Genomic DNA, 27,246 nt, shown 5'->3' on the forward strand with positions numbered 1-27,246 from the left:
TTCTGATGGAAATTAAGAGAACTTTATTTCCATTGTTTATTTGATGTAATTTAGAAATGCTTTCCTCTCACAATTTGGTATTTTTAGAAACAAAATTAGAGTCTGAGCACTGGTTCTTCTTTGGACTGGATGAATTTGGCCAGCCTTTGTCCACCTGGTCCTCCATGTCCAGCAGTCTGCTTTTATCCAAAAATTAGGTACAGCATAAAACTATAAAGCCAGTTTCTTTTCTAAATATTTGTATATGCCACAAACAATTCATGCTGAAAAAAAATCTGTTTACATATCCTGTCCTTTGGTAATCCTGTGCCACCTTACTTTTTTCCTAAGCCTGAAATATATGATTTATTCCCCATTTTACAGAAGAAACGGAGGTTGAGAGTTTGAACAGCATACAACTAGCTGTGAGCAGGAGATTGAATTAGGCCTACCTGATGAAAACAAAAATGTTTAAAGTTATATTCTGGTGTGTCATAATTTAAGTGATAAACCCATATATATAGGCATAGAACCCTAATGTGCATCTATGCTGCATGCATGCTGTTGCAGTGACCCTTCAGTATATTCCATTAATAAATCCATGATATCAGGAATATACCACCCTAAACCCATACCAGTTTTGGAGGCTACTGATGCAAAAATTTAGAAATGGATATATCAGGATTAGGTTTGGTTTTTCGTTTAACTCAAATAATAATGACTAAAATAAGATACAGGGTTTTTTTTGTTTTTTGTTTTGTTTTTTGTTTCTTGTTTCTTGTTTTTTTTCTGTTTTATAAAAGAAGTCTGAAGGACATTCAGGGGTTAGCACAGTATCTGCACGGCCATTGGGGGATCCAGGCTCTTTCCATTTTTCAACTTGACTAGTTCAAGGCTTCTATCCCCAAGGTTACCTCATGGTCGAAGAAGAGCAGTTGCAGTCATCGTAAGAGTGCCCCCACACAATCATCTCTTTCCTCTCTGGCAAAAGAGCTGTAGCCGCACCAGGAAGGCACGGGGGGTTGGGGGGGGCGGTCCGCTGAGAAATAGAGTCTGACAGGGTCACAGCACTGCTCCAGATGAAACTGAGGTCCCAGTACTGAGAAATAAGGAGAAGGCATATTGGGTGGCAAGTCGTCTCACCATAGCTAGGAAAGAACAAGACTCCTCACGATCTATGTCTTATACCTTCCCAAACCATATAGGCAAACGACGAAAATCCAATCCCAAACCCCTTGTTCTGAGTGAAGCTAGAAAGCAGTTAATGATCTACAGACTACCTCAGGTCCTCCGGCTGCACCTTAAAAGATTCAGGTGAGCTTGCTCTGGGGCCTCCCAGGTGGTTGTGAGCTTGGGGATATAGCTGCTTCAAAGGCTTTGGTGAGGGCAGATGTCTCCTTTGGTGTTGGAAAGGGAAGCCTGTTCCCTAGAGACCTTGCATGTTCCATGGAGATGACATGCTTCCCGCCCAGGAAGGCATGTTAACGTGGGGGCCCAGGACAGGGCTTCAGCTCTCATGGCCCTGTTTCATCAGGTAGCTCGCGCTGGGTGTCTGTTGCTTGAAGATTCTCTAGCCTCACCTGGGCTTATGTAAAGTCATCTTCAGAACCGAGAATGACATAGTCTGTGAAGAGAAGAGCAGGCAGTAAACTACAAAAAGATTATCGCCTGAACTGCTTGTTTTAGGGACTTCTAGTTTCAAAGTACGTCACGGAACGTTCACAGGAAATACATGTGGACACTGATCACTGTTTTATTGATGCAGAAGCCAAATCTGAAAGGTTACGTTTTCTTGGTTCCCTGTTTTACCTTCCTTTACCTAGGATAGCATATGCCATTTTTTACTATAAGAAACTTCTATCCCTGTTTTAGGTGGTCTGGCCGTAATCATCGAGAGAAGATTGGGGTCCATGTCGTCTTTGACCAGGTATTAACCATGGAACCTTACTGCTGCAGGGACATGCTCTCCTCTCTTGACAAAGAGACCTTTGCCTATGATCTCTCCGCAGTGGTCATGCATCACGGGAAAGGGTTTGGCTCAGGACACTACACAGCCTATTGCTACAACACAGAGGGAGGTGCGTGCGCTTTACTCTGTGGGGTGGGGGACACGGAAAAGGGTTGGTTTGTCCACATTCCATCACTTTCCTTTTATGTCATCTATAGGGGGATATTACATACATTAAAATCTAGTGGAAAGAATTATGAAAGTTGGATTCAATTTTTGGATATAACACCAAGTGACAACATAAGATTGTTCTAAGAATTGACAGGAACTGACACATGTAAAAGTACTTAGCACGGTTCCTAGCACATAATGCTCAGTTAATGTTTGAGGCTTCTCATGATTCTTAATACTTCTACAGACCTCCATTTCCGTCGTAGTTATGCAGAAATGCTATGACTCTTATAATCTCATGGAGATACTGTATGAATCTCACTAGCCCCAGCTCGCGATAGAGCTGAAGCCATTTCCCGAGTACTTTCTATGTCCTTACCACCTCCCTCCCTTACTGTGGGAGGTGTGGGGATACAAGGGCCCCTTCCAAGGAGCTTTCAGTCCTGGGCATCCCAGACCAGAGCCTCCCATCTACTGCACTGAGGAGGGTGGGCTTCGGCTGTGTTTCTCATAACGAACCCCTTACCCCTCAAGGTAGCTGGGTGGAATAACTTTTTATTCCTTCTAAATTTCCCTTCATCACTCCTCCCCATGTACATTTCACCTGTGCTCCTCCTCTTCCCATCTCTTAGCCCGTCTTCAGGCTGCCTTTGTAGAGGGCCCTAGTAAGCAATGAAAAAGCCTGGATAAAATGAGGACAGAAATTACAGCCAGTCGATACTGTAAGCAGTATTTTGGTGGGCTTGGGTGGAGTTGAAGCCAGCCGTCACAGGGAAATCTATTGGTTTGTTTACCCCACCACCAGCACCACCAGTCAGGGGTTGGCTCTGTACAGAACTCCTCTGTCCCTTTCTTCATCTCCTGGTTTTGCCTGCCAATTGGAAATACAAGTGGGGTAGTCACTTTCTCTCTTTCTTTCCTTTGGTTTTCCTAGGTTTTTGGGTCCACTGCAATGACTCAAAGCTGAATGTATGCAGTGTCGAGGAAGTGTGCAAAACTCAAGCCTACATCCTTTTTTACACTCAAAGAACAGTTCAGGGCAATGCAAGAATTTCAGAAACCCAACTCCAAGCTCAGGTGCAGTCCAGCAACAACGATGAGGGCAGACCACGGCCCTTCCACTGAATGGGAGGCATATTTCAAGGACTGGCTTGCTTTTAAATTGTTGGTGTTTATACATCTTTCCTCTTACAGGAAGTAAGGTTTAGTGCAGGAACAGAATACTAAGTTTGCCTCACTGGGACTACAGCAGAAGGTGCCAGCCAGGTGACTCATGTCTTATCCTAAAATCTGTAGTCACTTCCTTTTGAATGGATTGGGAATTCCCTCCTTTGATAAAACAAATCAAAAGGAGTAACTTCTATGAAGATTCTTTCATCAGTTGCTTCTGAATATAGAGGATCTGGGTGGAGGAAAGAGGGGGTAAATTGATCATATGCAGCCAGGAGAGCAGCCATGTTTTCTTTCCATTATGTGATCCCCCCACTAATCAGGATCTCCTTGCAGCCCCAGAAGAACCCTCCTGATGTGAGCAGCCCTGGACACAGCACGTGAAGGGGTGGGGGCAGGGGCCTGGGCTGGCAGCTTGCCGGATGGAATTGGTTCCAAGGCAGGAGGTGAATAATAAGGATTTGTTCCCACAAAGGAAGTAACCCTCAAGGGTTGAAAACTAGCAGACTTCCTTTTTTAGGGGATAGCAGTAGAAAAGCGGAATGAGATGCATAGAACAAATTTCCCCATGCAAAATGGGAGGTTTTTCAAGTCTCCTACCTTCCCTGGCTAGCTAGTGCCATCATTTGATCATTCCACATCATCTAAGACTGGCATGAACATCCCTTCATTCTGAAGAAGGAGCAGTTCATATGGGGAAGCAATAAACTGGCAGATGACCTGTTCTTTGTTGCATGCTGAGCCTAAGGGTATCTCTGGCTGCCCAGTTCCGTAGCATATCCCTGGTTCAGGTGTAGGGCAAGCACATGGTTTGGTTTAAACTGGTCTTTAGGTCAGTTGTCCAAGGCTGTCTCAGAACTCAGTTGAGGGTAGGCAAGGATGCCTGGCAGTCCCAGTCTTATCTGAATGCCCATCACCTGTTCTTGTCTTGGTGCAGGGTGCAGCTTTTCTTAGCCTGCAGCTTCTTTCTTGCACCTGGAGGGCCAGAACATTCTTGTTTGGGAACTTCTGCTTTCCTAGGGCTTAGGAATCTGCTCCCTGACGTCCAAACAGTTCATTGCTGCTGTCCCTGGCCTGTTTCCTCCCCAATTTGATAATCCCTGTTTCTTTACCCACCTGCATTCAGCCCATTGGAGGGGGGGAAAAAAAAGAGTGCCCTGTCCTTTACTTAAGTGCTAGTAAAATACATCTTTCTTTTTATAGCGGTTAAGTTTGTAAGTGGAATGAAACTGCCCAGATGGAAACCCTCCTCCCCATCAGAGACCACTGAATTTACCTTCTCACTCCTGCAGTTAGACTCACCAGGAACAGCAAACGCCAACCGGAACTGTCACTGCAGGGGCTGCTGCAGCCTGCCTCAGCCATCAGTATGAAGCTGAGTGTCTCATATTAAGGTTTCAGTTCAGGTAGCAGTACTGTTGTCACTCAAAGGAAGCAGATATGGAGGGAGTTTGGGGGAGGGTGGGATGTTGGGAAAAGAGAGGGTAAGAATGAGGGTCGTAGCTTAGGGGTTTCGGTGAGCCCCATTTCCAGATCAGATCTGTAGCATGTGCTGTTGACCTCTTTTGAGATGAACTCTCCCATAGGACCTGCCAGATAGCGCTGAGACATGGAAGAAATTCAGACAAAATGGCTCACCCTGATAAAGAAGGGGGAGTGACTATATTTTAAATTAAACTTGCTTTTTCCAACACTGTGAGGTTTCTGTAATACTTAGCTTTTATTTGGAAGCGATAGCGTATGGCATTTTTTATGCTATTTGGTTTATATGGTCTACTGCAGGCTTCTTTGTACAAGCTTGGCCTGGGCTCGCCCTCTCCTGGACACTGTTTTAAAGTGTTACAGCTGCCCATGTTGCCAGAGGCTCTGATATAAAGCTGTACTCTCTAGATCCACATTTTTAAGTTGGCAGGATTGATGATGACTTTTTGCAGCAATGGAAAAGTTCATTAACTCAACAAAAACAAAAAACAAAACCCAAGGAGAGTAAAAAAGAAAATACAAATTGTGCCTCATCTGTCTTTGAATGCTATATTTATTATTCTAGAAAAAGAGAACTTACAAATGGAAAAGAACTAATAGAGCATCTACTTCATCCCTCCGGCTGTCCAGGGGGAAATACTTAAGAAAAATGAACATTTAATGAAAAATTAAAAGATCTTCAAATTTAATTTTTAAAGATAGTTTTATACCAAATATTTATAAGAATTATTAAGCAGATTTAAGGACTTTGTGAAATAAGCCCTTAACTTAGCTGAGCACCCCTGTATCAAACTAATAAAATTGTTTAAAATAAGTTGGAATAGAAACCACTACCAGAGTCCTCACTGAGCTGCATACTCTCGAAGGTGCCCCTGCAGTCACAGACACCTCAGGTACCCAGAGGCAGCAGCACTAGACGCTGTTGAGAAGTTAGTATTTATGGAGATTTTTATTAAAGAGTTCCCTGCTGCATAAGCCAATGGCTGTTGTGAGGGAAGTGTCCCTTTGCCTTTAATTTATTTACATATTGGAAGTAGATGGATTTCTTAGTTGCATCTTACTTTAAACTGAAACATTCTAAAGAGAAGAAGATAAGAACAAGGTAGACATTGACTAGATGCTGCCAAATCAAACCCAAGATCTCCTAACTAAACCTTATGGGGCCTGCTGCTCCCAGACAAGTAGTTAGTGTCCCATTCCAGGAACCCTTTGTAGTTGGCTGGTGTGTTTACTTTCTGCTGTAGCCAGCCAAGATGAATGCACCCTGGCCCTCAAAAAGGATTTTTACCTCAGTCTAGTTTGACCCTCATACTTGTGGTTGCCTCTGAGATAAGCATCCATGCTAGTTTAAAAAAAAAAAAAAAAATTAGGAATGCCCTTAACAGCCAGGAACTGAAGCTCTTATTAAATGGTGGGCAGAGCTCTTGCCAGTTTTGATCCAGCCCCTTCTCGGGCCCTCTGAGGGGGGCAGTGCCACACTGAAAAGAATTTCCAGATGTCTCTTAAAATGTCATGAATAAAATTAGAAACTGTAGAAGTGTTAATGTGTCCTATGGACTCAATAGCAGAGTTTATTTTTGTTTTTAATGGCAAGGCTTCTAGAGTCAATGATTGTATGAGTTCCCTACTCTGGCTATGCTTATAGCTCCATCCAAGTGCAAGAACTGATGAAGTGAATTGGCTGGCAGTGGGGCATAAGCCTGAGAGAGGTTGACAGTAGTACAGAATGAAAACTTGCTTGGGTTGTGGGGGTGGGATGTGGGTGGGCAGGCAGGGAGGGGGAGATGGGAGTTTGTTTTACTTATTGATAAAGCTTTGTGAACTAATTTTATACAATTCATAACATTTGGTGCCTTGTACCCAGTTATGGTTTGCATGGGATTGAAAAGATTAAGGGAAAAGATGCCTCCTTGTCATTTTGGGTGACAAATGGGTCTGTACAGTGTAAAGGACATTTGATATAAGACTTTTAAAAAGCATTTCATCTCATGTGTGAAAGATAATTATTCTTACCAGCAGGTTCTGAAATTTTACTGTGTAATGTCCAAAATCTTTGGATTTGTGACTATTCATCAAATGGCTGCTTTTCAAGGCAGACTGTATACCCCGTTCTGTCTCAGCACCTCTTTTACGTTCCAAACATTAACTTGGGCCTTTTCGGGTAGGCTGGGAGTGCTACTTCTTCCCAAACATATACTATACCCTTGTCGGGTTATATATTATGAGTGGAAGAGTTGTTTTTCCAGCTGGTTGGGAGAGCACAAATGTTCAGAAAGGGCCTTTTTTTCCTAATGCTGGACAACTTAGGATAGAAGTCGAACAAAAATGGTTCCTCCTGAAGGATTACCTTCCTTAGTTCTGAAGTTCTTTTGCACAAAATTTCAGGAAGCAGTGTAGAACACAATCCCCAATATGTGAACCTTTAGATTATAAGGCAAGCCAGTGCACTGTGTAATATGTAAAAGAGAAGGCTCAAAGAACCTACCCCAGCCCTCCAGCCTCTTCCCCTGGCAGGTGCTGACTGGGATGATGCTGAGTGGCTGAGGAAGGGGAGAAGACCCAGTCTGCTCACCTGCAGGGCTGTTTATAGCCTGTTCCTTTTACTCTGATCTTAAGGTTTCCATTGAGCTTGTGAGACTTCACCAAAGGGTGTTTAAAAAGCTCACCACTTGAAGCACATTTGAAAATTGGTTCTTTCGGCCTAATTACTGGCCTAATTAATTGGGTGAGGTTGTACTTTTGGAGCAAAATCTCCCATGGTAACTTAGTTTTTTACTGGGTAAGTATGCATCTCCCTGGTGGTTCAGATTCTTTTTAAAATCAGCACTAAAGCTGAAAGCACCTTCTGACTGTGAGTTTAGTTTAGATCTTTCACATTTAACCATTGTCTTGGTCTAGGGCTTCAACTGACCAGTGTTTATTCTTTCAACCCACACATTGCTCTAAATACACTATAGCTAGCCACTCCAGCATTGATCAAATGGTCATTCTTGTGGACTCTTCCCATACTTATTTCTGCTGGCACGTTTCCATTTAAAATCTAACCACGTAATCTGAGATTTTTGTAGTGCTATGTTAATCAGCCAGGGCTAAAAATCAGATGACAAATGTGAAACCGACTTTGCTTGGGAAGAATGTTGTGTTGGAATGGTGAAGGCCAGCATTTCAATTTATGGAATTCATAACTGTTCATCAGAATTTGGGAAAATTGTAGATTTGATAGCTTTACTTGCTAAATTCTTAACACTGAGGAATTAAGCCAGTTTAAATGAAACTTTACCTTGCCAGTATTACGGCTTTATAAACCCACTAACAGTAAATTCTATTCCTTGAAGCTAAAACGTAAAATTTTGAGTGAAATACAAATTATGCTTTGGAAGCTGCCATGTCTTAATTTGCTGGATTTTTATTTTCAATCTTAAAAAACTTTGTAAAATAGAACTCTTCACAGTTATGAGTAGATCAGGCCGCAGACCAAGGATCTGTTTCATGCCTATGAAGAACAGGAGATGCTTGTATTATCTTAGCAGTGGTCTGATGCAGATCTGAAGGGGCTTAGAATTTATGCTGTGGCTTACGTTTCCTTTCTGGTCACCATGGGGGAGGGTTCAAACCCAAGCTTTGCTCTCATGCGTGTGACCATTTCTCATCCTAACACCTAGTAAGATGGGTGTTAAGACCTGTCAAGTCGTCTGTGGTCCTAGCGTAGAATCTTTCAGGGTCTTGGCTTCTTGGTAAGCAAGCCATCCACAGGCCTGAATTCACACATGCTCAACCTCCTCCCCAACAGATGGAGCCTACCTGACAACTGTAAGAGAACAGGACTTTGTAAAACATACACAATCTGATTCTCAAGATTTCTTAACGAGATTTATGCCGGTTAGGCCACTGTGGTGCATTCATACTGACCCCTCCATCCTTTCCAGTTCATACCCTTTAATCCCATATCCCTTCCATAGGAAACTTGACGTGGAAAAGCAGGATTTTAAAAAATACCTAATAGATGGGCTCCTGGCTAGCTGTCAGAGCATGCAACTCTTGATCTCAGGGTCATGAGTTGGAGCCCCATGTTGGGTGTAGAAAGACTCCATAAATAAACTTTTAAAAAATAAATGCCTAGAATAAAACAACCAGAACAAAATTGCCTAGGGGGAAAACTGTCTCTCTCCACATCTTTCTGAGCCTACATGAGTCTTTTCCACTGCCAGTTCCTTACATATTCCATTTCCAAAGAACTCCCAACTCTTGGGACAGTGGCACTACCGTGAGTTTCAGGTCAGAGAACATCTATTTCCTCGTGAAGGAAACAGCTTCCTCAAGCAGTGTCACTTAGTACCCGCTGCCCAGGCTGACTCACCTTGCCTCCACCTGCGTATCACTGCCCTCTTTCTCCCAAGAGATCCCACTCGATTATAGCAACAATGCCCCCCTGGTGCCTGGAAAACCCACCTGGTGCAGTAAAATGCTATGCAACACCAAATGGCTTCTTCCCCTACTTCTGCTCAACAGTGGAAATTCCTCAAAAATCACGTTTCACCTTATGTTGGCATCAGTGTACAGTGGCTACGGTTTTTTCTTTTTTTTTTTTCCTTTTAATATGAAGCAAACCATCTCTGTTACAATTCATGTTTGGGGCTCGTTCATGTCTCTTGAGTGTGAAATAAAAATCATGTTTTTATGATTTTTGTAAATCTTGACTTTTTACACCTTGTTTTTGTAAGCTGAAGTTTCTTATTAAAAGAATAAAATGACGGTCTTTGTATACGTCTTTATTCCAAATATTTCTTAAAATATCATTAGGTTATTCCTCAGGACAAGAGCAAAGATCACCTCCTGCAGAAACTTAGGAACTATGTACAGAACTTTACAGAACAGAGGACAACACTTTGGCTGAAACCTGACTGCTGACCAGAGAATGGAGTTCTGAGTGGGCTCAAGGAGACGAAGCAATTGGGAAGGGAAGGTGGTCTGATTGAAGCTTCAACTTCCAAGAGGGCTAAGTCTTGTGACGGTCATAAATTGGAGGCTCTAGTTTTGGAAGGTTCAAGTACAGCACAGGGGGTTCCATGTGTCTGCAATCAGACAACAGGACAACAGTGGCATTAGAAATGTAAAAGCACTGGAGGAAAATTAGTAAGAGACTCAAAATTCCTCATAACATCTGTAAACACATTTAACTAGGAACAGCCAAGGACTTCTATCAAATCTCCTTCCTGTATTTTGTGAATAGATGACAAATATTATTGCTTCTCTCAACCTCTAGAGCTCCCAGACCCGCAGAGCTCAGGTTAAGTTCTTACCTATTTGGCTACACCCCCGGCTGAGGTGCCATTAGGTCAATGTCACTCAAATTCCTAGCCAGCCAAACTCCCGCAGCAAAAAGTCCCAAATTGAGGATCAAGTTCCTGGAAAAAGAACATCTCATTAACCCTGTCGTCCCTGACTCACTTGTCTTTAGTTAAGGAAGGATACTGGGGGGAAAGACTTGCCATCACCGCCCTGGAAAAAGCTTCGGAGGCATAAACGCTTTTAGAATTGCAAGAACGTAGAGCTTTACAATGGTAGGTTGCCCAAGAACTACATGGTTACTTGGAGTCCGTTTCTGTATCCACGGAGCAGAATCAAATGCAAAGGACAATTAAACACTCGCCTAGGGCCGAAAGGCCTGTTTGTGTTGGCGCCTTTTTCCCGGGTCCCCCTGGTCACGGTGAGAATTCTCTAGACATAGCCCAGTAACTCAAAAGATCGCTTCTGCCGCACGGGAACTCTCCCAGCCAAGGACCGCTCCAAAGCTCAGCCAGAGCAACGCAGAGGCGCCAGGCAGGGCGCAGGGGGCTCGGAGGGCCGGAAAGGGAGAAGCTCCCGGGGCCTCGGTTACCTCCGGAAGTCGTTCCTGTCGGTGGCGAAACGGTAGACGCCCCGGAGCCAATCTCCCACGTTGTCTGGAATTTCGGGTGCTTCATTTGGCGCGCCGGCAGCGCTCACGCCGACCCCGCTGGAAGCCATAGCGGCACCCTCACGATCCGCAAGGCGTCTCCCGACGCACCGCGTAGGCGCCGGCGCCCGCAGAGCACGCCACTTCCGGCCTCGCACTTCCGCCGGCGACGGGCCGGCAGGGGGCGCCGCGGCCCGGGGGAGAGCGAGAGGTCCCGGGCTGCGCGTCCACGAGCTCCGCGAGGCGGGGAGCTCCCTCCAGGCCTGCGGCTTGCCCGCCTAGGCACGGCCACACGTGGTCTCTGCGTGCTCCCTTCATTGGCTCAGGAAGATGCTGGGGCGGGGCCGCCCCAGCCGTGGGGGTGGGCCTAGGGGCTAGCTCAGCAGGGGACGCGTAACTTTGCGGGGTGGGGTTCCCCCAAGAAAGTCTCCGTCTGAAGGCTTAGGATGCGCAGGCTTAAGAGGAGCACTCCAAGTTTGTGACCTGGCCGCCTCTCCCAGGGGTGCCCCTGACTGCGTTCAATCTAGGATGTTTACAGGGTGAGGAGATCCTCGCTCTCCCACCAAACCGATCACGCGCCCCTTCCCCTTCCCCGGGCTGCGCCACTAGCAAATGGCGCAGTGTCTCCTGGAGGTGTCGCTGTCCCCAGCCTGGAGGCTTCCGGGGGACTTCCAGGGACCGGGAAGGCGCTGGCCTAAGAAAAAGCCTTCGGGTTCCGAGTCCGAAGAGGAGGAGCAGGTGGGGCAGGGGGCGTCCTCCCTGGCGTCGAGCGGCTTCTCCAGCCGGCCCCGTTCCTGCCCTTGGGGTGCCTCCGTCCGGTCCCCAGCTCGATCTTCCTGCTCCGGGCTGGATGGAAGCGGCCCTCTCCGGGCCTCCGGGCCGAAGCGGGAGGCAGCGGCGGGAAGGGCTGCTCGGGAGACGGCCGCGGCGTCCTCCGCTCCGTCGAGGCCCGCCTCCCCTGTTGCTGGCCGGGCCAGAAACGCGGGTCTCAGAGCCGGGAGCCCCTCTCCCGGATCCGGGCGGGGAGGGCGCCAGAAGCCGGATCCAGCTGGGGCTCCGGCCTCTATCCCGCCCCGCCCCCGGGCCGTGCGCGCCGCCGCCGCCGCCGCCGCCGCGACGCCGCTCCCGGGCACCCCCCGCCCCCGCGCGTCCCCGCCGCCGCCCAGCAGAGGGCGGCCGCGTCCCCAGTCCGACAGTGAGTCCCGCGCCGCAGCCCCGACGGTGGCGCGGGGTGGGCTCGGGAGGCCCTGGAAGCGCTCCGGCCAGGGACGCGCGGTGAGAGCTGCGGGCCCCGAGGCTCGGGTCTGGGGGGTGCGGTGGGGGGACGGGACGGCGTGGGACCGGGGCGAGGGTCCCGGCCCGGGAGAATCCCCTCCTCGGCCCAGCCCAAGCCGCTGCCCCCTTCCCCCCGGATCTGCACCTTCTCCTCCCTTACCAGGGGACGCCCTCCCTTCCAGTGCCGGGGCCTGGCTGGAGCCGGCAGCCGAATAGCGACGCTCAAAGCAGCGGGGGCAGCAGGGGCCGCCCCCCGGCACGGCGTAGCGCCCCCCGCCCAAGGGCCCGGCGCAGTCCTGGCAGCAGAAGTGGTTCTCGTGCCAGCGCCGCCCCTCGGCCTCAGTGCAGCGCCGGGAGAAGATGAGCTGGGAGAGGGGGGGAGAACGGCCCGTTCATTCATTCATTCACTCATTCATCCACCCAGAACCACGCCTTTTACCCAGTTAACGCTAAAGCATGTCTACCGACATCCCCTTTGATCTACTCAACCACTCGGGCGCAGGGAGGGTTGACTGGCCTAGCCGGGGTCCCGCTAGCAGGTGGCACCGCCTGAAGAAGCGCGACCCCGGTCGCCGGGACTCCCAACCCAGGGTTCCGCTCTGCCTCTTGGGCTCCCATTATGGCAGTTCCTCGCCTGATCAGGACAGCACTGGGCACCCGGCAAACCGAGATGAACGCCTGTCCCTGCTCCGGAGAAATCCTCTGAGTCCCAGAAAGTCTGGGGGCCTTTGCTTGCGGCAGGGGAGGGCACAAGGCGACGGGTCCCCATGCCCAGGATTCCAGTCAGAGCCACAGGGAACACAAAGGACCCAGGCTGGTTCGGAGTCCTCCACTCCGCGGTACCGGCAGAGGTGTCCCCTTACCTCTCGCCGCGGTGGACCCTGGGCAGCCCCCTCCCAGCAGCCCTCTTGGGGCTGTACCTGGTCACAGGCCGGGCAGCGGGGCCGGAGCAGCTCTGCGTGATGACGGCCGCAGTAGAGATGCCCGTCGTGGTAGAAGTAGATGAGGTCTATCAGGGCCTGGCCACAGGCCTGGCAGGCAAAGCAAGCCGGGTGCCAGCGGCGCCTCTCTCCTGCCCGGGCTGCGAACACTCCGTACTCCCCTGGCCTCAGCGGCTCCCTGCACTGCCGGGTCAGGCGCTGGGCTGGTCAGAGGCTTCCCTCCTGGCTCTTCCATCTTAACCCCAACCCAACGGTTCCCCCTGGCAGGCCCACCTCCACTGCAGGCTCCACGGAGAACCCCTAAAGGTGGCCTCTCTTTTTGGAATTTGCCAAACTGTCAATCCCCAACCCCTGTTTCCCCACCTGAGCCCCTGGAGCTAGGCCCTTCTACAGAAGTGAGAAGGCAAGGAGGAATGGGGGGGGGGGGGGGGCGCACTACATACCTTCTCACAGGTGTGTTCCACCAGATTGGAAAGTACCAGGCAGGCCACCCCCTGTCCCAGGGCCTCCCGCCTCCGCTGGGCACAGAAGAGCCGCAGCTCGGCCAGCTCATCCTCTTCAAAGGCCAGGCAGTAGCGTTCCTGCAGAAACAGGCCTCCACTGAGACTGGGAGAGCCCCAACAGGCAAGGCTGGAGTTTGGAGGGAGAAGGCTTAGTTAGCTGCTGGGTCAAAGGAAGGTTGTAGAAGCTTCTGGAGGTGCAGAAGACAACGGCACAGAAGGGCACAGAGAGAGGGAAGAGAGCTGGAGTAAGCCTACCTCAGTCTCACCTGCCCCCGGGAATGGCCACCACTCAGGTCCTGACAGCCCACAGCACTAAGCCCTGTCACCACTTATCTAGATCCTTACCCCCAGGGAGCTGGAGCTCACTGTCACTTTCTGTTGTTTTTCCGATTTATTCCACGTTTCCTGGTCTTGCCCGCCTAGCTGAAGTGTAAGCCTTTTGTCTGGGCACACACTAGGGCCTCAATAAATACTTAACCATACTCTCTACATTTGTACATTCCACTATTGGTTTCCGAAGTTGTTCATGTCCATTTTCTCATTTGCTCTTCAACTAAGCATTGTGGGCAGAGCAGATGCTTTTGTACCCATTGTGAAGACTTGGAAACTCAGGCTGGGGAGGGGAATGAGTTCCCCAGTTAGCGGCACAGCTGGGTCCTAGTTCCCTATCCTCTGGAGTCTGGCCCCACAGTAAAAAGAGGGAGGCAGAGAGAGGGAGACCCACATCACTGTCCTGCGGAGGCAGCTGCTGCAGGAGGATCCGAAGCCCAGGCCAGATGGAGGCCCCGTCTGTGTCCAGGCAAGGGAGCCCCAAGCTCAGAACTTCGGGATCCTGAGGAGATGTGGCAGGAGAGGGGTGGTTAGTTTTGCCTTCCTCTTCTTTCCTCCCTCCTCCTCCCAATCTGGAATGATTACCATGTGCCCCCCTCCAAGATCAAGACAAGGACAGCTGATCCACTCCTGCATTTGTGGTCTGATTGAAGCAGGCTGGGGAGGCCCCACACCCCCAAATGGCATCCTTTCTTATGCTTGAAATCAACCGATTAGTCTGGGGCCAAAGCCTGGAGTTGGCTTTGACAACACAGACTCCCCAAGAGAGGGAACGGGTATTCATGTGAATAAGTTTAAAGTCGAACCCCCATGTCCCCATCCCCCATCCCAAGGGGCTGTAGGGACAGGGGTTCCTGCAAAGAGAAAAGGACCACAGGAGATCGGGCTCAAAGGCTACCTTCCAGGCGGGTGGTAGAAATGGGAGGAGGCCTGTAGGATGGAAGGCAGGTTGGCCTCAGAGGGAAGGGAAGGGCTCCTACTACCTGCGCAGAAGTCTCCTCAGGGTGCTTGTCTGGCAGGTGGCCTGGGTCACTGTCTGAGTTGGCTGGTGGACCTGGCTCTGGAGGGGTGAGGCTCTCCCCTTGATGGGGCCAGTCAGAGCTCGGCACTGACATTGGTGACAAAGTCTGTCCAGAAAACAAGAACTCCCATTTGTCAGTCCCTCATGTACGATGTGCCAGGCAGGGCTAAGTGCTTTGCAGGCATGGTCTCCTTCTGTCCTCCCAATGACCAGATGAGGTGGGTGGTTCTCCTGTCCCCATTTTATAGATGGCTACACTGAGGCTCACAGAGCATAAATGCCCAAAGTCACTCAGCTACTAAGTGGCTGAGCCAGATCTTGAGGCCAGGCCTTTCAGAAACTCCCAAGAGTTCTGAAGCTCAAATTCTGGGTCGTCCCAAGATTGGGAAGGAGGAAAGAGGAGGCCCACAATGGAAGGAGAGGCCATTCTGCCTTTCTAATGAGCCTTTGGGAGACTGGCCCCTTCCCCACCTCCCCAGTGTCAACTCCCACCATTCATCATTGTGCACTGAACACTCCACTGAACCTGCATCCTCATGCTCCCAACACAAGGGCCACTTTGCCAGCTGCAAGCTCAAGACAGTTCCTCATCTTGTCTATAAGCTCAAGGACAGGAAAATCCCGTGTGCTTTTGGCTTCTACCTATAGCAGCAATTTCCCATTTTATTGGATAATTCTAAACACATCTCTTTGGCCCTCCTTGGGGCCAGCCTTAGCAGGACCACAGGATCTTGGGGGTGAGGGTGACCACTGAAGTAGAAAACAGATGGGCCCTGCCCTTAAGGAGCTCATACTCCAAAAAAAAAAAAAGGAGCTCATACTCCTGTGGATAAGAGAGAGATGAGACTAGACTGAATAGGGCCAGAGCTCTAGGCAGGTATATATGGCACTCTAGGAGAAAAATAACCAGAGCAAACTTTTCTGTAATGTTTACTCTGTGCAAGGGACCAAAATAGCACTTTACATAATAGAATGCATCCTTAAAACAATCCTATCAGGTAGTTTCTGTTATCCCAGTTGAGAGCTGAAACAAACTGAGGTTAACTTGCCTAAGGTCACACTAAAAAACTGGGGGATGTCCTAGGAAGAAGTTGCCTTTGAGGTCTAGGATGGATTTTGACAGCAGCTAGGGCACAGGAGGTCCTCACCAGATCCCAGGCCTCTATAAAACTCAGCTGTGGAGTTGAGAACAAGGTTTGGACTCTTAACAGTTATATTGGTTCCCAGCCCTCCCACCCCCTTCAGACGTCCTGTGCCACCCATCCCTGCTTCCACACCCATCTGCTTCCTTCCTGTTCTGTCATGTTTCCTGTGGAAAGCAGCCAGGATGGGCTGTTCACATTCAGGGCCAGGAGTAGCCACTTCCCCTGACAGCACTGCCCCTGCTCCATCCAGGCGGCAAGAGGCACTTGGGAGAGGGTTCGGAGCCACCTGGGACCTCAGGGTGGATTTGCACCCTCTTCCAGGTTCTAGTTTGTCTGCAATTGCCCCGCACAGAAACAATGCTCAGAAGTCAGCTCTCACCCCTCACCCTTCCATCCTCCCATCTCCACTCAGCCCTGGACCCGGTCTTACTAACAAGCCGGATTTCTTCAAGAATCCCCCTCCTTCTCAGGGCTGAACCCTGTCTCCCGCCCCCGCGCAGGTGCAACCCGGTTCAAGAGTTCACTCTTCCCAATCCGCCCCTGCCCTGGAGGGCAGAGCCTGCACAGCCCTAGGGACCAGGGAGGTAAAAGGATGGGAAGGTTTTCCGCGGACAGCGAGAGAGAGAAGTACCCGGCCCTGCCAAGTGTCCCCTCGACAGATTCCTAGGGCTTGTTCTTGGACGTCCCCGGGAGTCGGGAACCCCGGGGTTCCCAGTCTGGGTGCTGGGAGCTTAGGGGAGGGCACGGGACTCCGCCGGGGTCTCACCCTCGCTGCGCGCCGGCGTCCGGGCAGCTCTGGACGGACCCCGCCGGCCGGCCCCCCGCCCAGTCCCCACCCTGAGGCCTCAGCGCCCGCCCCCGCCCGCCCCGGGAGCGCCGCCCGCCCTCTCCCTCGCCTCCCGCGGCCCCCGCCCGCCCCTCCCGGACTGGAAGAGCGGGCAGCTGGCGCGGGGCCTGGAGTTGCAGCCGGAAGGACAGGATCTGGGGGACCGCAGGGTGGAGAGTGCAGGCTCCACTGCCCCTCCCCACTCCCAGGGGCTCGCGAAGGCACTGCGCCCCCGCGGGCACGGGGCGGACACCTGGGAGCCGCCGTCGGGCCGGGTCTTCAGTCATTGGCGGAACCGTGCGCCTCTCCGAGCCGGCAGGTCCCCTCAGACCCTCCTCCGGCCCCGCCCCTCTCCGGGTGTCCTCACCCCTCTCAGTTGCCTCCCCCGGTCCCCAGCCCTCTTTAGGGATTCTTCATCTTGCCTTTCTCCCTGCAGGCAGGCCGTTCAGGCCCTTCCCCTATCTTTTTTGTCTCTTCCCCCGACCCCGGTCCCTCTTCTGATCCGGGGAGTGGAAACCTCCGGTCCCATCTCTGGGTCCCTTCTCGGCCCCGCCCCCGCCCCGCTCCGCCCCGCCCCGCCCCGCCCCTCTCCGTGGGGCTAGCTCCGCGGCTGGCCCGGAGCGCCCTCTGGCGTCTGCGCATGCTCCCCGCTCCCGACTGCAAAGTCCTCCAAGGGGACCTTCTAGGCTGCGCGCTGGTCGCCCCCGATCGGGTCCGCCCGCCCGCAGCGTCTCGTTGGTGCTGCCGGTGACCTCCGACCCCGCGGCCGCGGGGCGGGGCGGGGCGGGGAGGCCTTAGCTCCGGGCGGGCGGCGGCTGCTGCAGCGGGACCCGGGAGCGGGGCCCGGCGCCGCCCGGGCCGCGGGGCGATGTGAGTCGGGGCGCGGCGGGGCGGGGACGAGGCGGTTCCACCGAGGCCGCACCGCGCCGCGCCACAGCCTCCGCTCCCTCCCGAGGAAGCCCTGGGCGGGCGGGCGGTGGAGTCCCGGGGCTGGGGGCGGGGATCTGGGACGGCGCGCGGCCCCGACCTCCCCCATCGCTTCCCGGTGTCTGTAGAAATTCCCTGACAACCCCGCCACCCGAATCTGTCGCTCATTCCCCAGAACCACCCCACCCCCAACCCCGGACACACCTCGGCTTGTCCTGGAGCCCTTGGAACCCCCTCACTCCTGCGAATTCTCCTGTTCACGCCCGCAGAGCCACCACTCTCCGGAATGCCCCCCAGATGCTTCCAGAGCGCTGCGGTTCCTGATCCTGCATACGCCCCGTTCTCCTTGCACCACGCTTTAATGCAGAAAACTTACCCATGTTTCCGCAAGCCCTCCTATATTTTGAGTCCCCATAACCCACCCTGACACTCCCACCTCCGATCCACACCTCTGGGGGACCAGAGCCCCTACCTGTCCCAGCCACTGTAACCACCACCCCCCCCCCACCCCCGTCACTGAAGTGTCATGATACGTTCTGATATCCTAAAGACAAACGAAGGGGACAGAAAAAGGTGCAACACCCTCCCCCATCTTGCACCCTATAGTTCTTGGTTTCACCCCCAGACTCCCTGTTGGTGGCTCCAGCCTCAGTATTTTCCCGGCTGCCTGTCTTCAGGCTGTGCACACCTCCCTCAGCCTTTTTCCTTCTTGCAGAGCATAAGCCAGACCAGAGGGATGGGGGTCCCTTTACCGGGAAAGCTGTAGGAGGAAGCAGAGCACAAGGGTCCCCTGGGAAAGGATATTGCTTTTGGAAAGCAGGAGGGTGGGATTTCAAGGATCTCCAAGGCCCTGGCTTGTCAACATGTCCACCTGGGGCTGAATCCCCTGGATCCCTGAAATTCTGATTTATTGTTAGCGTTTATGTTAAAATTTTAGGCGTTGCAAAGCTTGGAGAACAGAATATCTATCAAGTTTCCAAATGTCAGATGGAGGGAGCGTAGCTTGTCCTGGAAGGGGCAAATACCCGTTTTCGTGACCATTTTACTACGGACTTAACCGCTTTCAGGTTAATTAAGCCAGAACCTCGCCATTTACAGAGGTTTCCCTTGAAAACTAAGGCCTTGAGGTGGGAGGTAGGGGATTGTCTTGCCAGAGTCTCCCAGATGCTTAGTGCCAGCTTAGATCATTCGTTTCCTGAATCTTAAGCCAGCATTCTTTCCAGTACATCACAGTGTCCTTTTCAGAAAGCTCTCTGTAGAGTTAAAGTTTTCTGCAAAGGTAAGGTGGTGGTTTTGGTGTTGGTTGTAACAGGATTCAGATGGGTTCTAGGGGCAACTGAAAAGGCTGTCTCCGACTTCAGATTCCTTGCAACTAGGGTAGTGGCTCCCTTTCAGGGCCTGGGGGGCTTGGATTTGTGGCCCTTTGGCCTTGAACTCACTCTCTTCATTGTGTGTCCTGTCAGGACCTGGAACAGATATCCAGGTGGGATGGATTGACAGCAAGTGAATTCATTAACAATTGGGGGCGAGCATGGAAGGTTTCCGCTAACTTGTGGTCTTTGTTTCCTGTGCCAGGTGAGCCCCAGGTGTGTCCCAGAGGGATCCAGGTGACTTCTCTGCAGACTACTTGCCATGATGCCCCACCAAGAACAGGGGGAATAAAGTGGGGGTCCTTCCCCATGCCCCTCCCATGGTCAGCTCCCCGATGGCCTGGGTGAGGTGAGAGCTGTGTAAAGGAGCCACTCTTCTGGAGTTTTCCAAGTCGGGAGGAATGGGGGATATCAGTCAGGATTGTTCAAGGCTTTACACATTCAGTGGGAGTTCCTGAAGGATATCTGATCTTACAGATTCATTTTTTCAAAGATATATTTATTTAAAGATATATTTATTTAGTGAGGGAGAGGGAGAGGGAGAGAGAATCTCAAGCAGACTGCTGAGTGCAGAGCCTGATGTGGGGCTCAATCTCATGACCCTGAGATCACGACCTGAATTGAAATCAAGAGTTGGAGGCTTAACTGACTGAGCTCCCCAGGTATCCCTTATAAATTGATTTCTTGCATCAAGTTGCAACCCTTCTGGTTGCGACTGTTCTGTGCATTTGTTTGCTCCCTAAGGTCACTCCAGTTTGGCGGTCTCCTCTCCATTCTAGACAAAGGCCCAACTGTTGTGACATGTAATCCAAGTGCTATAATCCTGGAGGGAAAAGCCAGATACTAAGGCCTCTGGTCTCCTTTTTAGACAAAGAGGAGCAAACCCAGAGTTTTTTTTTTTTTTAAAGGAAGAAATGCATAATCAAGGTTATAAAAAATGTGCTGTTTTGAATTTAGTCTTCTTACTGTATCTTGACTGTGATGTGATGCCTCACAGAAGAGAACATCAAAAAGATAAATTTGAAGTCCATTTTGGGATGGTGGTGAGGGAAGAAAAAAGAATTTGAGTGATGTGGGAAGGGTAAGGTAGAAAAGAGGGGAAAAAAAAAGAAAAAGAGGAAGGTCCAGACCAAAGTGTCGGGGACTCCCAAGTTACAGTTTCTCTGCTGAATCCAGATGAAGGCTCTGGATTGGCATCCAGCTCCCTCTGAAGAAAATCACTTTTCTGGTTCCCTGCCTTTTATATTATTTAATTTAATTTAATTTTATTTTATTTTATATTTTATTTTGTTTTATTTTATTATTTATTTTATTTTATTTTATTATTCTATTCTATTCTATTCTATTTCTATTCTATTCTATTCATCTTTTCAAAAAAGAGAGGGAGAGAGCATGCAAGCAAGGGGATGAGCAGAGATAGAGACACAAGCAGACTCATGCTGAGCATGGGGCCTGACCTGGGGCTTGATCCCACAACCTCGAGATCATGACTTGAACCAAAATCAGGCATCAGACGACTGACCAATCTCACCACCTAGGCACCCCTCCCTCTTTGTCCATGCTTTTCCTGCTTTACAGGCTTCCCATTGCTTGCATTATCTCATTCAGAATGCTCCTCACTTCTCAGGGTCCAGATCAGATGTTACCTCTGAGAAGTTCTCTTCCTTTGCTCTGTCAGCATTAATCTTTAACACATCCTAACTTGAATTAATGTTTATCTGACACATGTCTGGCCCTGGATTGAGAATATGAGTGTCTTAGAGGAGGGACAGAGTCTTCCTATGTCCAAGCGGAGGTGATCTTAACGAGGTGGTTCTGTCAGAGTCCCTAAAGTGGGGCTTTCCAGAGCTGACCTAGATTACCTTGTCCATTGCATTTTCCCCTAGGGTGGCCTGGCTGTTCTGACACCATGGGGAGCTGCTGCAGCTGCCTGAACAGAGACAGCGTCCCAGACAACCACCCAACCAAGTTCAAGGTACTCGCAACCTCCTCCTCTCCTGGGCTCCCTGGATGGCTCCTGGGCCAACCTGTCAAGTTGCCGTTGCCTCCCTAGAGAAGGTGAAGTGACAGGCCAAGGTGGTGGCTCCTTAAGACTTGAGGCCCAGACCGCTGCCCATTGCGTGGCTCTCCTATACCATGAATGTCCTACCGAGAATGAAGAAATACTGGGATTCAAACATCGTGCCTTTGAAACATCCACTCCTACCAGTATCTCTTCATAGCTTTACATATATATTTTTTTGGAGGAAAAAACAAGTCTGTGTTTGTGAGTTAGTATACATACATAGATATGCATTATGCATGGTAAGCCCTATATTAGCGTTTGCTGGTGGCTTTGGGAAGCTAAGGCCAGGCCCAGTGGCCCCGGGCATCCCTGGCCCCTGCCACCTCACTTCCCTGTAGGGGAGTCCCCTCCTCACACCCAGCTTTTGAGGCACAGGTTCTCCTGCTTGCCAGAAGAGGGAGCCCTCGGCAAGGTCCTAGAGTTAGGGAAGTGGTGGAGGAGGTCTGTGTTCTGTTCTCAGGGGCCTTAAAATTTTAGCTTGAAACGTCATGCATTGGCATCTGGTCCTTGGGCAGGGGTCATGGACCGTCAAGGTCCTCTAACCTTGGTCATCAAACCATCTGACCTAGGAGGTCAACTGACCACCCCCCCCTCACTGCCCAAGTGCCAAAGCCGAGGCCTAGCGAAGGGCAGTGGTCAGTGGCACTGCTGGATCCGCTTGGTCTCCTGGTGATCATGTGGCATTCCAGAGAGCCCCTTGGCTCCCCAGCCCTAGCGCTGCATTGGCCTGCCTCCCAGTGGCTCAGGGACCGCTACGCATACTCATTGAACTCCCCCCTGACCCTTCTGTTCTCTGCCCCCCTAGGTGACAAATGTGGATGACGAGGGGGTGGAGCTGGGCTCCGGAGTCATGGAGCTGACACAGAGTGAGCTGGTCCTGCACCTGCATCGGCGTGAGGCTGTCCGCTGGCCCTACCTCTGCCTGCGGCGCTATGGCTACGACTCCAACCTCTTCTCCTTTGAGAGTGGCCGCCGGTGTCAGACGGGCCAGGGTGAGTATGGCTCCTGCTGCACACCAGGAGAGGGGTTTGTGCCCCAGGGCAAGTACTGGGGCAGGAAGTCAGAGCTCAGGGGGCCGTGGGGAAGCCTGCTGACCTGGTGGATATTACCCAGAGAAGGGAAGGGTGATGGCCAAGAGCACATAGCGTGTTCAAAAGAAACTAAGTGGACTCCCAGGCCAGTGCTCTTTCAGCTCAGTCATTGGGATTCCAGTCTGGGTCCTTTTGTGGGGGCATTTATTGCATAGCCCGTGGGAGACAGCCAGTGCTCCCTGGCCAGAACCTGTCTGGGTAAGCAAGTGATTTCTCCTTCCTCTGTACCCTAGTTTGAGGGTATATAGAAACAAATTTTCTTCTGAGCCCCCAGGTCATAGACCCTGGAGCCCGTGAATAACGAAGGGTCAGGCTGGAGGCTCTAGTTACCTTGGGGTTGCGTGGCTTGGGAATGCTAGGCTTGGCAAGGTCAGACTCGGGTCTCTGATGTACTGAGTAACCACCTGGAGGTTAATATTTGTCTCCTGTCGCCTGGAGTGTGATGTTTTCTCCCTTCCTCCCCTTTCTCCCTGCAGTCAAGGGTCAGAGAACGGTGATCCTTCAATGAAGTCAAGGTTAGAGCCTGTCATGGCTCTTTGAAGGAGTAGCATCGTCTGGGCTTATCTCTTAGGACCCAGACCCAAGCTCTGGGTTTCTGGAAAGAACCCAGGCCAGGCTTGCATTAGATGCGGTTAGGGAGGGGACTGGGGAGGTGGGATGAACAGGCTCCCCTGATGAGGCCACTGTCCACAGCAGTGAGTCTCTGATGTTCTGGGAGCCTTCCCCTCCATGCATCTTCCTCTTTGGGCTTCCGAAGCAGAGGTGCTTACGTTGGCTGAACAGAAAGAAGACAGGAAGGGACTTCTTGTCATGTGTTTCATCTGCACTTGGGATTCCAGAGGGGCTGCCCTAGGCCCCCACACCGAGTTCTCCTCAAACTCCAGGCTTTCCCAGGCTTTTCTGGCTCCTAGTATATCTTGCCAGCAAAGTCCTTTTCCATCACTTCCTCTCTATCCTTGCTGTCTCATTCCCGCAAATCTCATTTTTCATATGTCAGCCGGGTTTTATTGATCTCTGTTCTGGATATATGCATGCGCATAGACCCCAAGTAGCCTCCCCTGAGCCTTGGGCCCTGCTGTTGCCAGGATGGGGTGTGCAGAAGCCCAACACGCCAGGGGTACCTTTGGATCCCTTGAATCACCCTCAGCCAAGTCCTGCTGTCCCTGGGACTCTGAGGTGCTGCATTGGGGTCTGAAGGGCCATAGGGCAGCCAATGAAGAGCTAATGATTGCCTGGCCACGTGTGTCTTGTAGTGAGTCTGCCATTCTTTCTTTCTTTCTGCACCGGAGTTTAAGTTCCATGAAGTCAGGGGCCTGTACAGAGTAGACATTCCCTCTCTGGCTGGGTACTGGACTAAGTACAGTGAACGAACAATGAACAGGGAGAGACTCTCCTGCCTCAAAGAGCTTGGACATGGTTGTGCATCAAGCCAAGAGTTGGTGCCCTGGGTAGAGCCTCTTTTTCTGAGGAGCAAAGGGTGGTACGTGGAGGAGGATGGGGGCAGCATGTGAAGTGGTCACTCATTTAACACAGTAATGCCCCCACCTTGCCAGCAGAGGAGACCCCCAGTGGGTACCTGAAACCACAGATAATACCAAACCCATATATATTCTGTATTTTCCTATACATGTGTGCCCGTGACACAGTTTAATAGGTTTAATATGCAAACGAGGCCCAGTAAGAGATTAACAACAATAACTAATAATAACAACGTAAAACAATTGTAACAATGTCCTGTAATAAAAGTTACATGAACGTGGTCTGTTCTCTCTCAACGTATCTTACGGTACTACACCACCCTTGTGATGACATGAGAGGATAACATGCCCACGTGATGAGAGGAAGTGAGGGGAATGATGTAGGCAGTGTGTGGTAGTGGTAGGCTCCTACTGATGTTCTGACATCAAAAGGAGGCTCATCTGCTTCTGGACCCCAGGTGCCTGGGGGTAACTGAACCCACAGAAAGCAAGACTGGATGAGGGGCAATACTATCCTTTTCTGCTCAGATGTTGACTTCTCCCCTTACCTGTGTACCCCTCACCTGTGCACATGACTGAGCTGTGAGGAATACAGGTGAGGTAATAGATCTCTAGATGGTGGTAATGGATGAGGGGAGGGACAGGTGGGCCCAGTTCCTTCCTGAGCTCTCAGATCTTTGTGTTCGGGATGAGGGGCCCTTCCGCCCCCTCCAGGCCTGGGACAAGTTCAGAGGCATTCCCTGAGTGTTGTGCGTCTCTTCAACCTCCTTGGTCCTTGCCTGTTGGTACATGGTCAGAGGAGCCTCATTTTTTTCCTTTCTTCCTTCAGGGATATTCGCCTTCAAGTGCTCCCGGGCCGAGGAAATTTTCAACCTGCTTCAGGATCTGATGCAGTGCAACAGCATCAATGTGATGGAAGAGCCGGTCATCATCACACGCAACAGCCACCCGGCCGAGCTCGGCCTCCCTCGGGCCCCCCAGCCTCCCAATGGTGAGGAGACCCCATCCTCAGCCTCCATGATTGTATACACAGGCCCAGTCCCTGCCAATGCGAGGCCTGGAGGCACAAGTCAGGCAGGCAGGCAGGCGGGGACGGCTGGGCCACCCAGCCAGGACAGTTGCCCGACATCCGATGACTCTTGGGGACAAGTAAGTCCTTTTCTGGGCCAATCAGGCGACTCAAGCTGCGGCTGGGGCGTTCTGGGCCTTGTAATGACGGATGGTCCGGGAGCAGACAGGAAGACACTGGGTTTCCATAGCAACAGCAGTCTGGAGCTAGTTTGCTTTCTTCTTTCTGTCTACTGGGTCATACCCATCTACCTTTCCTGATTTGGTGTGGGCATCTTTGCCCATGCCTGTTTTCTGGAGAGGTTCCCACACCTTCCTCTGGTTTATTCAGTGGGTCCACACTGAGCCCCTCCTCGGTGTTCTGCTCTTCGTGGGCTGGCCTGCGGCAGGGGGTGAGGGGGGGTAGAAGATAGAAGAATGCAGCCTCTGATGTTGGGGAGTTTCCCCAGAGCTCACTGGCAGAGCTAGAATGACTTGAAGGGACAGTTCAATGACGACAAGGTGACCCTCAGTGTTTCAGCTGAGGTTGGACTGGGGGACGTGGGGCTCACCATGAGCTTTGAGGGAGGGGGTGGGATTAGAGAACAGAGAGGTGGAAGATGATGGGGGGCTGCCGGTTAAATGGGGCCCACCGTCCTGGGGGCCCTGGGAATGTTTCCCCTCAGGTTGGAGGACTCCCAGGAAGCCACATGCTCAGCTGCAGGTGGTTGTCAGGCGGTGTAAGGACCCCCACTGCCCACATGGGCTTGTCTCCTATGTGTCCAGCTCTAGGCTACACTGTCTCCAGCTTCTCCAATGGCTTCCTTGGCTGCCCAGGAGAGGGCCCGAGATTCTCAGCACCCCGGCGCCCTTCGACAAGCAGCCTGCGACACCCCTCGCTTGGGGAAGAGTCCACTCATGCCCTCATTGCTCCTGATGAGCAGGTGAGCAAGCAGCTGCCCTGCTCCTCCCCATTGGCCTGGGTGGAGATGGGCCATCAGGAAACAAGGCGCCTCCTAGGGATCATGGGCAGGGAAGAGAATTGATAGGGTCCCTTACTGTCCAGAAAAGGGATGCAGCTTCCCTGGGAAGTTTGGAGGATGTGGAAGAGGTGGAAACTCCAGCTCTTTTCCCCATATTTCTCTTACCCTGTCCCTTCTGCTCTCTCCTTCCTCCCTGCCCTTGGGCTCTCCTGCTTCACCTGGACTCCTTCCCCCAGTCCCACACCTATGTCAACACGCCAGCCAGTGAGGATGACCACCACAGGAGCCGGCATTGCCTGCAGCCCCTGCCCGAGGGCCAGGTGCCCTTTCCCCCACAGGTCCGGGCCCCCGACCCCCGTGACCCCCAGGTGTTCTTGCAGCCGGGCCAGGTGAAGTTCGTGTTGGGCCCAACCCCGGCTCGGCGGCACATGATGAAGTGCCAGGGCCTCTGCCCCAGCCTGCATGATACCCCCCCCCACCACAACAACAACAACGAGGGCCCTTCTGAGTGCCCGGCCCAGCCCAAGTGCACCTATGAGAACGTCAGTGCGGGGCTGCGGCCAGGGGCGGGCTGGAGACTGAGCACGGAGGAGCCAGGCTGGAATGGCCTTGCCCACCGCCGGGCAGCCCTGCTACACTACGAAAACCTGCCCTCCCTGCCCCCTGTGTGGGAGAGCCACACCCAGCGGCTGGGGGAGGAGGCTGGGGATGACGGAGACTCGAGGGATGGGCTCACTCCGTCCTCCAACGGCTTCCCTGATGGTGAGGAGGACGAGACCCCGCTCCAGAAGCCCACCAGCGCCCGGGCTGCCCTCCGTAGCCATGGCAGTTTCCCTGTGCCACTGAGCCGCCGCCGAGGCTCCCCGAGAGTCTTCAACTTTGATTTCCGCCGGCCGGGCCCTGAGCCCCCCAGGCAGCTCAACTACATCCAGGTGGAGCTGAAGGGCTGGGGTGGAGACCGCCCCAAGGGGCCCCAGAACCCCTCGGCCCCCCGTGCCCCCGCGCCCACCACCCACCCCACCCGCAGCTCAGACTCCTACGCCGTGATTGACCTCAAAAAGACCGTGGCCATGTCCAACCTGCAGAGGGCGCTGCCCCGAGACGATGGCACTGCCAGGAAAACCCGGCACAACAGCACCGACTTGCCTCTGTAGGGACGTCCTTCCTCCCGCTCCGCCTCACGCTCCTGTCCCCCGAACCCACACCCCGGGTTCCAGGCTGCTTTGCAGAAGGGCACTGAGGTGGAACCAGATGCTTCCCTCTGCTGGCTGGTTCCCCCAAGACACCAGCCACTAAGTCTCCTGGTCTCCAAGTTGGGGAGAGAGGAAGGGTGACCAGGCGAGGAGGGAGCCATGATGTAAACTGTGAAGGGTTCCTCCGATGCATCTAGCACCCTCCCGTTACGTCCATTTGTCTTATCTGTCGTCTGTGTGTTTTCTTTGGTTGAAATTTTGAAACATTTTGTACCTGTTGATTTTATTTATCAGTTTATTTTTCTATTTATTGTTTTAAATGTAATTTAACATATTTATTATTAATATGATTATTTTTAAATTCTG

General features: G+C 51.9%; 4 protein-coding genes across 22 annotated transcripts in view; 2 read left to right on the top strand and 2 right to left on the bottom strand.

Annotated features, from left to right (window-relative positions):
* USP49 (ubiquitin specific peptidase 49) overlaps nt 1–6,142 on the top strand; it is a 92,093-nt gene extending 85,951 nt beyond the window's left edge. For 7 of the 9 annotated variants that reach the window (XM_072833036.1, XM_072833037.1, XM_072833032.1 and 4 more), the window contains 3 exons: nt 1,185–1,293; nt 1,852–2,057; nt 3,033–3,993. In XM_072833036.1, the coding sequence (XP_072689137.1) occupies nt 1,185–1,293; nt 1,852–2,057; nt 3,033–3,223 (506 nt within the window). In that variant the 3' untranslated portion in view covers nt 3,224–3,993. Of the gene's footprint in view, nt 1–1,184; nt 1,294–1,851; nt 2,058–3,032; nt 3,994–4,471 lie in introns of those variants that run through there. The other 2 variants (XR_012034278.1, XR_012034279.1) reach the window with 2 other exon arrangements.
* Nucleotides 1–10,832, bottom strand: TOMM6 (translocase of outer mitochondrial membrane 6). Of its 2 annotated transcripts, none has more exons than XM_072833061.1 (3): nt 10,629–10,832; nt 10,051–10,155; nt 1–1,603 (listed from the first exon to the last, which is right to left on the bottom strand). In XM_072833061.1, exons 1-2 carry the CDS (start codon nt 10,754–10,756, stop codon nt 10,059–10,061), a joined length of 225 nt encoding a protein of 74 aa, XP_072689162.1. In that variant the 5' UTR covers nt 10,757–10,832; the 3' UTR covers nt 1–1,603; nt 10,051–10,058. The 2 variants fall into 2 exon arrangements, with proteins under 2 accessions (XP_072689162.1, XP_072689161.1); XM_072833060.1 differs by lacking the exon at nt 1–1,603 and adding an exon at nt 9,504–9,822 and having other exon boundaries at nt 10,629–10,764.
* PRICKLE4 (prickle planar cell polarity protein 4) lies at nt 1–18,002 on the bottom strand. Of its 8 annotated transcripts, none has more exons than XM_072833046.1 (9): nt 17,149–17,275; nt 15,805–15,930; nt 14,718–14,861; nt 14,129–14,236; nt 13,345–13,482; nt 12,881–13,084; nt 12,121–12,325; nt 10,629–11,649; nt 1–1,603 (listed from the first exon to the last, which is right to left on the bottom strand). In XM_072833046.1, the coding sequence occupies exons 3-8, from the start codon at nt 14,847–14,849 to the stop codon at nt 11,291–11,293; spliced, it is 1,146 nt and encodes a 381-aa protein (XP_072689147.1). In that variant the 5' UTR covers nt 14,850–14,861; nt 15,805–15,930; nt 17,149–17,275; the 3' UTR covers nt 1–1,603; nt 10,629–11,290. The 8 variants fall into 8 exon arrangements, with proteins under 8 accessions (XP_072689147.1, XP_072689148.1, XP_072689151.1 ...); XM_072833047.1 differs by lacking the exon at nt 17,149–17,275 and adding an exon at nt 16,033–16,522; XM_072833050.1 differs by lacking the exons at nt 15,805–15,930; nt 17,149–17,275 and adding an exon at nt 17,858–18,002.
* Nucleotides 11,937–27,246, top strand: FRS3 (fibroblast growth factor receptor substrate 3). Of its 3 annotated transcripts, none has more exons than XM_072833041.1 (7): nt 11,937–11,960; nt 19,229–19,372; nt 20,910–20,998; nt 21,894–22,080; nt 24,487–24,648; nt 25,491–25,648; nt 25,924–27,246. In XM_072833041.1, the coding sequence occupies exons 3-7, from the start codon at nt 20,933–20,935 to the stop codon at nt 26,839–26,841; spliced, it is 1,491 nt and encodes a 496-aa protein (XP_072689142.1). In that variant the 5' UTR covers nt 11,937–11,960; nt 19,229–19,372; nt 20,910–20,932; the 3' UTR covers nt 26,842–27,246. The 3 variants fall into 3 exon arrangements, with proteins under 3 accessions (XP_072689142.1, XP_072689140.1, XP_072689141.1); XM_072833039.1 differs by lacking the exon at nt 11,937–11,960 and adding an exon at nt 17,474–17,596; XM_072833040.1 differs by lacking the exon at nt 11,937–11,960 and adding an exon at nt 18,747–18,932.

Source organism: Canis lupus, chromosome 7 (assembly GCF_048164855.1).
Source record: "Canis lupus baileyi chromosome 7, mCanLup2.hap1, whole genome shotgun sequence".
NCBI lineage: Eukaryota > Metazoa > Chordata > Mammalia > Carnivora > Canidae > Canis > Canis lupus.